The following is a 7,418-nucleotide window of genomic DNA, read 5'->3' as shown; positions in this document are numbered from 1 at the left end:
TAAATGCAAATTGCCTCCTGCCAGCTCAGCTTGCACCCCTCCCGTTCGCGTTCCCGGTAGGAGAGTGCTGAGGGCGGAGGAACACTCACGGAAGCTTCAGCCCAGACCCCGAGCTCCAGGTCTGTTGCCCCCGGGAGTGGGGTGGGGCAGCATCACGCTCCCCTTGAGATCCTGGCTCCTGAGCTGAGCGATCCACTTGGCACACGGTTTTGGGGGGTGAGTGGGAAATAGATCCCAGCCCGTCCCCAGCGGTTCCTGGGGAGCAGAGGCTCCCACTCCAATTCTTCTATCCAGACCGTAACTGGGTCACGCTCCCGCCGGTCTCCCCTTTGCCACACCCCCTGACTGCCAACCAGCCCTGTGCCAGTTTAAATGCCCTGGCACCACCACCATCCCGGAGTGCAGACTCAGGCGTGGGAGTAGCATCCTGGAAGGAGCAGCTGGGAAAACCCCGGAAAGGGCCCCGGACCTCCCTGGGGAGGACCTAACAGACCTGGGCCTGCGGGCGGAGCTGGCCTGGAGGCCCAGCCATTGTTGGGGCCAAGGCGGCCAGCTGCTGCCCACCACCCACCCCAGCTGAAGCCAAGCAGGGACTCTGTGAGTGGGGAGGGTGAAGCAGCTGGAAGCCTGTCCCGGGGAACTTAGGAGAGTTGCCTGGTGTTTGAGTTTGGGGCGGGGACGGAAGAGAGGGTGGGGGGAAAACCCCACACTGAGCCTGCCCTGCATGCCACCGCTTCTCCCGCTGTTATCCACCCTCCGGTGGTTAGTGTGTGGCACACCCTCACCTTGGTCACCTCCCAAGCAGATGCTCCCAGCTTCTGCCTAAGCAGTTGATGTATAGACCATGGCCTGGCTAAGACACCCCTAATCCTCTGGCGCTCCTGCCAGCTCGCCTCCCCTGCCTCCCTGTCCTCCACATTTCCTCCGCCAGCTCCGCCCCCTGGGCTCCAGGGCAGGGAAGCCGGCAGCCTCTGGAGAATCCTACCGGTGCAGCCCTTCAGGTGGGGCTGGAGGACAGGTGCGGACCTGTGTGGGCTCAAAAGGTCCTTCAGGTGCAGATCCATGACCCAGCAGTAGGCGCTGGCAACGGGCCCTGCCGGTACTGGACGGATGAGGGGACAGAGGCCCTGACAGATGTGAAGGGATAGCTGGAAAGTCCAGGGCCTTCCTTTGCAGCTCTCAGGGCTTGGGAGGTGAAGGGATGATTTTGCTTCTCAGATCTCAGTGGGGCTGCCTCCCACCCAGGCCTGCAGCCCAGCCAGTACCAATGGAGGACAAGAAGAAGAAAAGGAGTCCCAAGCCCTGCCTGACCCAGCCGGCGGCAGCCCCAGGAACGCTCCGCAGGGTCCCTGTGCCCACCAGCCACAGTGGCTCCTTGGCCCTGGGCCTCCCTCACCTGCCGTCCCCCAAACAGAGGGCCAAGTTCAAGAGGTGGGTACAGAGGGAAAGGGAAAGAAGGGGGGGGGAACCCTAACTCTAAGCTGAGCCCTGTAAAGGGACCTTAGCCCTTAGAACCTGAACAGTAACTGATGCTTTTCCCGGGGGATGCCCCTGAGAACCCAAATGCTCTATCCTAGAGGGTGTGGGGAAACGGGTGGGCGGGACACACCTGAGATGACTGAACCACCTCAGAGCAGGGAGTGAGCAGCACTGCCTGCCAGGAAGTTAGAGACAAAAGCTGGTGGTACACTGGGCAGGGAGAATGTTCTAAGGAGCTTGCTTGGCATAAGAAAGAAGAAAAACACTGCCTGGAAAGTTCCAGAAACCACAGTGGGCTGGTGGCTCCCAAGTGTCTAAGTAGGAAAAGGTGAGGAGCCACTCAGGTATACAATTAGACTTATTTGCCTGGTTTTTAAATTAAATGTATTGGGGTGGCATCTTCTGACCCCATATATTTGCCCCTTTCCCCTTTGCTCACCCACCCTTCCCTCTGTAACCACCACACTGTTGTCTGTGTCTGTTTCAGTTTTATATCCTACATACAAGTGAAATCATTCTTAGCTTTTTCTGACTGACTTATTTCACAAAGCATAACATTCTCAAGGTCCATCCATGGCTTTTTCTTTTTTTAATGTTTGGAAATCTGCACCCTACCCTATATTGTGTCCCTGTGTGTTCTTTCTCCAATTGCTCTGTTTCCCTGTGGCTTTGACATCCCCTGCCTTAGGGGCATGTTTAGGGACAGCCACAGTGGGTACAGCTGAAGCTCGGACCGGTCAGGAATGAGAAGAAAGAAACGCAGTTGGAGAATGGAATTGCAGATGGGGGCCAGGCAGGGAAGGTCATTACGTGTCGTTCTAAGGGCCATGGAAAATTCAAAACAGTTTTTAAAGGCCCTTGCCGGGTAGCTCAGTTAGTTAGAGCATCTTCCTGTTACCCCAAAGTTGCAGTTTGACCCCAGGCAGGGGACATATAAGAATCAACCAAAGATTGCATACATAAGTAGAACAACAAAATCAATGTGTTTTCTCTCTCTCTCTTTCTTTCTCTCTCTCTCAAAATCAATCAATAAATAAAAAAAAATTTAAGTTTTTAAATAGAAGAGGGTCAGAAAGATATTATGGGGAGAGGTAAGAGCTCTCATGGCAATAAGGTAGTAACTGTCCCCAAACTCACTGAGGAACAGTGAGGACAAGGAACCCAGGAGCCTCCTTCCAGGCATGGCTCTGACTTTGTCATCGGCAGAAAAAAAAACACCTCTTTTTGATCTCTTACCCTCACCCCTCCTCATCCTCCCTTCCCTTTATCAGGCCTGGTGCCCAGCGCAGGCCAGGAGAACACACATCCGTTTATGTGGGTGAGTGGGTAGGACGATGAATTAGTGTACAGACAGACGGCACAAAAGACCTGGGGGTGCCCTGTGACTTTGGTCGTGTCCACTCCACCAGGGCAGGCAAGGAGAAATGCCGCCCGGTGCTGGCCGGAGGGGGGGGTGGCTCTGCAGGCACCCCCCTGCAGCACTCGTTCCTGACCGAGGTGACCGATGTTTATGAGATGGAGGGAGGACTGCTGAACCTGCTCAATGACTTCCACTCAGGCCGGCTCCAGGCCTTCGGTGAGTCCCGGGAGCTGGGTTTGGAGGGGGTGTGTGTGTGGGGGGGGGGCGCGGCTAGAGGCCTGGTCTCTGGGGAGTGGCTGGGGCCTCGGTCCCCAGTTGTTCCCAGGGCTCAGACAGGTGCCGTCCAGGGAAGGAATGCTCCTTCGAGCAGTTGGAGCACGTGCGGGAGATGCAGGAGAAGCTGGCCCGGCTGCACTTCAGCCTGGACGTGTGTGGGGAGGAGGAGGAAGAGGAGGAAGAAGAGGACGGGGTCACTGAGGGGCTGCCCGAAGAGCAGAAGAAGACCACGGCTGACCGCAACCTGGACCAGCTGCTTAGCAATGTGGGTCAGGGCTGGGCGCTCTGCTGCCTGGGGCCCAGGGGAGGGGGAAGTGCTGCTCCCACGGCCATTACTGACCCCTGGGTGAAAAGCTGGGGGTGCATAAGGCTGAGAGCTCTGGTCTCTCAAGCCCACTAGCAAACGGCACTCAGAACATCTGGGGTTGGCCTGGTGCCTCTGCTGACAGGAATGTCTCTTTCTCTCCACAGCTGGAAGATCTCAGTAATTCCATGTATCCTTTCCGGAACCTGTGTATGAGTGTATGGGCCTCCAGAGATTATATCAATTTCCTCTCCCTACCACCCTCCAGGAGTGTTTACCTGTAACCATCATCCCCACACTCCAATGTCCTACTAAGTCAGAATTAGCCACAGACTGCCCCGCCCAGGAAAAGGAATGCAGGGAGAATTTCCCAAATATTAGGGGAAAGGTAGTTGCAGGGAATATGTTTTACTTATCCAAAATCTTTGCAAGCACTTAAGCTGACACCAACCCGTGGCAAAGCTTGTCGAATGTTTTCCTAACCTTTCAGCACTCAATTATTTGCAGTGATTTAGATGATCTCCCTATTTAGTTCTGGTCAGAAACAGTAAGGGTGCAGGCACCTGCAGGATCTACTAGATCAAAAGAGAATGGGCTAGGCCACCTGGCAAGAAGTCTGATGGAGACTGCAAGCCCAGACCACAACCACCGCAGAGTCGCTTGCACAGCCCTTCTCGCAGGTGGAGAGCCAGCTGTGCGGGGAAGACAGGGCTGGGAAGCCTGGGTCCGCAGTGTCCGATCCTTGACGGGCACAGACAGAAGCTGCACCTGGCCGAGAACGCAGAGCCTGAGGAGCAGGCGGCTGTGTAGGTGTCGGACCTACACCCAGACCGCCTTCCCTTCAAACTGTGACTTTTTACTGACTCCACTGCGAATTCTGTGGCCCCCCAGGTGCTACGGGGAGGGGGGCATCCACGGAATTAAACGGAATGAAAGCAAGCGGCTCCGTGTCCTCCCTCCGCACCGCGCCTTTCTCGGCCGGGCAGACCCCCCACTCCCCCGCGCAGCACACTTTGGTTCGGGAGGTGCGGCTCCGGAGTCCGAATCCTCCGAGCGCCCCGGGAGGGGGCGGAGGCTCGGCCTGTCCATCCCGGGCGGAGGGAAGGTTGCCATGGAGACGGGGGGCGGGGCCAGCGCCGCCGGCTCTCGGCGCGGACTAGTGACGCACTACGCAGCGCCGGCAGCCGCGCGGGCGGTTGACATGGAGATGGAGATGGAGCCGGAGCGGGAGCGGGAGCGGTTGGTTCGGAAGGTGGTGCTGCTGCAGGTACCGGGCGGTCGGGGTGCACATGATACCCCCGTGGGAACTCAGAGGTTCCGACCCACCCACCGCCCTGGGGAAGGCTGGGCCCCCCGCGCGCTCCCACCGCACACTTTGAGGATCATGGAAACGCTGGAAGGACCTTACATGGAAGAGAGGGGTCCAGCCCGGAGCCCCAGCGCACGGCGTCACCTCTCCTTTCCCCGTGGCCACGGATGACCTCCCCAGGAGAATCCCAAAAGATGCCTCCACTTTTTATTAGGTTTTCTTTCCCCACCAGGCCTGCGTCCGGGGTTTCCTGGTCCGACGCCGGTTCCAGAGTCTGCGAGCAGAGTATGAGGCTGTTGTGCATGAGATCGAAGGTGATCTGGGCACACTGCAGTGGACTGAAGGCTGGATTCCCAGGCCCCAGTTTCTCCCACAGGTAGTACACACCCAGAAGGAGAAGGGGCCGGGGTAGGGGATCCAAAGGAATGGTAGACTCCACCCTTCCTGCTGACAAGCTTTTTTCAATTACTTCCTCACACCCCAATCCTGAATCTCCCCCCAACTTGTAAGCATAATGGCACCCAGATACTTAGAGGTTTAGCCCATGGGGCACTCATCTCTCTCTGATTTCTCAGAAGGCAAAACCCCATCGGAACTGGAAAGTTGGACAGAGGGTACCAAAGTCAGAGCAGGAACTGTGGAGTTCCTTCCCATGTAAGGAGCCTGAGAGAGAGGAGATGATGCTGAAGAAGTCAGAAGAGAGCTCAGCAAACTCAGAAAGTCTTCACTGCAGAGATGACAGCTCCTGGCTTCAGGATCAGCAAAACAGGAAAACCAGGAAACCCGGCCAAGAGGAGACTGAAGCTATACCAAGGACGGGGAACCCAGGTACCTCTCTGCCTAGATCAGAGCAAGTCCGTCACCCTTTCTGGGCGCCAACTTTCCCATCTAAAAAGTGAAAGGCTTTTTAAAAAATCTATTTTTTTATTGATTTCAGAGAGGAAGGGAGAGGGGAGAAAGAGAGAGAGGGAGAAACATCAATGATGAAAGAGAATCATTGATCAGCTGCCTCCTGCATGCCCCTCACTGGGGCTGAGCCCACAACCTGGGCATGTGTCCTTGACTGGAATCAAACCTGGGACCCTTCAGTCCACAGGCCGATGCTCTATCCACTGAGCCAAACTGGCCACGGCAAAGTGAAATTTTTTTTTTTTTTAGATAAGTTGCACCCCATCCTCCTTCCTTCTGCCTAGTTGAGGGCAACTGTGGGTGGGCAGGAGGAGGGTGCTAGGGTCTAATGCTAGGTCATTGCCCAGTATTTACCCCTCAAGGCTTTCTCCCATTCCTCCCTCCCTCACAGAAGCTACAGGTCCAGGACTGCCCCACAGTCCAACAGACCTCCAGGAGCTCCAGAACCTTCGCAGCCACTTGGCCATGGAGCTGCTGTGGATACAGCAGGCCATCAATAGCCGAAAGGAGGTAGGTAGGCACTAACTTGGAGCCCTTGGTGCACATTTAGAGCCCAGGGTGGCGGTGAGGGACAAGCCTCCTGCCATGCCCATCAGGCCTGCCTGGTACAGTGTTTGTTCTCTTCCCAACAGTACCTAGTTCTCAAACAAACACTGGGATCCCCGGAGGCAAGGTTAGACCACGGAGGACAGAGCTGTGAGAAAGCTGGGTCACAGCCAGGCCCCCCTCTGGAAGACCAGGACTGCAGAGACAGGATACCTGGAAAGCAAGACCATGCAGACGACTCTTGCTGGAGGCTCAGACCACAACCTCGCAAATCCCCAGAAAGACTGGCCACTACAGATGAAACCACTGCTGGGGCCAAGTACAGGGACCCAAACAGCAGGAGGGCTGGACCACAGCCTCCCACACCATCAGAGAAGCAAGCCATAGAGAACTGGCTCACCAGGGAGCCACATCATGGGGAACAGACCTTTGCGGGGACCTGCCTACAGCTGACGGAACTAGAGGACCAGACTCCCAAAGGCCTCAAGTCTAAGGGTCAAACTTCTGGAAAGGCCAGAACACAGCTGTCCACACACCGCGTGGACCCAAATACTGAAGATAATTCTCCCAGAAGGTCAGACCACAAAGAGCCTAATTGCCAAAGAGCTAGGCCACGAGAGTTGGGCCTCTCAGAGAACCGTGTCACCTGGGGTGGGACTTCGGCAGAACGTGGTAGCCTGGATCTCTGGAGGACTAAACCACCCAGGGCCAGACCCCCAGGAATAAAAGCCCCAGAGGTAGAGATTCCAATGAGCCTAGCTCTGAAGGATGGAAAAGCCAGAGGACTGCACCTTGGAGATCAAGGCCACTTGAGAAGCTGTCTTCTGCAGGGCAGATAGCATGGGAGAGAAGCACTGGAGGCACAGGCTGCGGGAGACAGGACAGCAGGCTAGACCCGGGGGGAGCCAGGGCTGAGAGGAAAGGGCAAGGAGGCAGGTCCCGGTACCAGTTCTACCTCCTGCCCCTGGCTGCTGGTGGCCAGTGGGGCTAAGAGAAGCTGGAGCAAAGAGTTGGCACCAGTACAGGGAGAAGGACACTTTCATCCTTTGCCTGGGCGCAATCCAAATTTCAGGACGGGAGTTACCTAGGTAAGTACATGGGGAGACCTGATGGAAAATAAAGCTTTTCCTTGGATTCTGAGTCTCATTGCATTCACTGGGCCTTCCTACCAGAACTGGCTGGAAGCACACTCGCCATCCTTGGGAAATAATTCCCACAGCTGATCCTCCTTTGAG

The 7,418-nt window shown here is 56.2% G+C and overlaps 2 protein-coding genes across 4 annotated transcripts; both read left to right on the top strand.

Annotated features, from left to right (window-relative positions):
• Positions 1-4,353, top strand: CCDC28B (coiled-coil domain containing 28B). Of its 3 annotated transcripts, none has more exons than XM_036446433.2 (6): positions 1-119; positions 1,219-1,431; positions 2,889-3,055; positions 3,187-3,380; positions 3,587-3,609; positions 4,175-4,353. In XM_036446433.2, the coding sequence occupies exons 2-6, from the start codon at positions 1,268-1,270 to the stop codon at positions 4,227-4,229; spliced, it is 603 nt and encodes a 200-aa protein (XP_036302326.1). In that variant the 5' UTR covers positions 1-119; positions 1,219-1,267; the 3' UTR covers positions 4,230-4,353. The 3 variants fall into 3 exon arrangements, with proteins under 3 accessions (XP_036302326.1, XP_045440870.1, XP_036302325.2); XM_045584914.1 differs by having other exon boundaries at positions 20-119; positions 1,246-1,431; XM_036446432.2 differs by lacking the exon at positions 1-119 and having other exon boundaries at positions 1,203-1,431.
• A 200-nt stretch (positions 4,354-4,553) lies between these two features.
• IQCC (IQ motif containing C) lies at positions 4,554-7,317 on the top strand. The gene is given in 7 exon segments (XM_036446413.2): positions 4,554-4,686; positions 4,961-5,104; positions 5,304-5,556; positions 6,029-6,147; positions 6,270-6,885; positions 6,888-7,013; positions 7,016-7,317. Coding segments are annotated over 7 exon segments (1,407 nt in total). The 5' UTR covers positions 4,554-4,620; the 3' UTR covers positions 7,099-7,317.
• The last annotated feature ends 101 nt before the right edge of the window (positions 7,318-7,418 follow it).

This window comes from Pipistrellus kuhlii, unplaced genomic scaffold, assembly GCF_014108245.1.
Source record: "Pipistrellus kuhlii isolate mPipKuh1 unplaced genomic scaffold, mPipKuh1.p scaffold_m20_p_2, whole genome shotgun sequence".
Lineage (NCBI taxonomy): Eukaryota > Metazoa > Chordata > Mammalia > Chiroptera > Vespertilionidae > Pipistrellus > Pipistrellus kuhlii.
This window is presented reverse-complemented; position numbering and strand designations above follow the sequence as displayed.

Coding starts and splice junctions, on each gene's coding strand:
- CCDC28B (XM_036446433.2), top strand. CDS start 1,268: ATGGAGGACAAGAAGAAGAAAAGGAGTCCCAAGCCCTGCCTGACCCAG. Junction 3,381..3,586: donor TGGACCAGCTGCTTAGCAAT/GTGGGTCAGGGC, acceptor TTCTCTCCACAG/CTGGAAGATCTCAGTAATTC. Junction 3,610..4,174: donor GAAGATCTCAGTAATTCCAT/GTATCCTTTCCG, acceptor TGACGGGCACAG/ACAGAAGCTGCACCTGGCCG.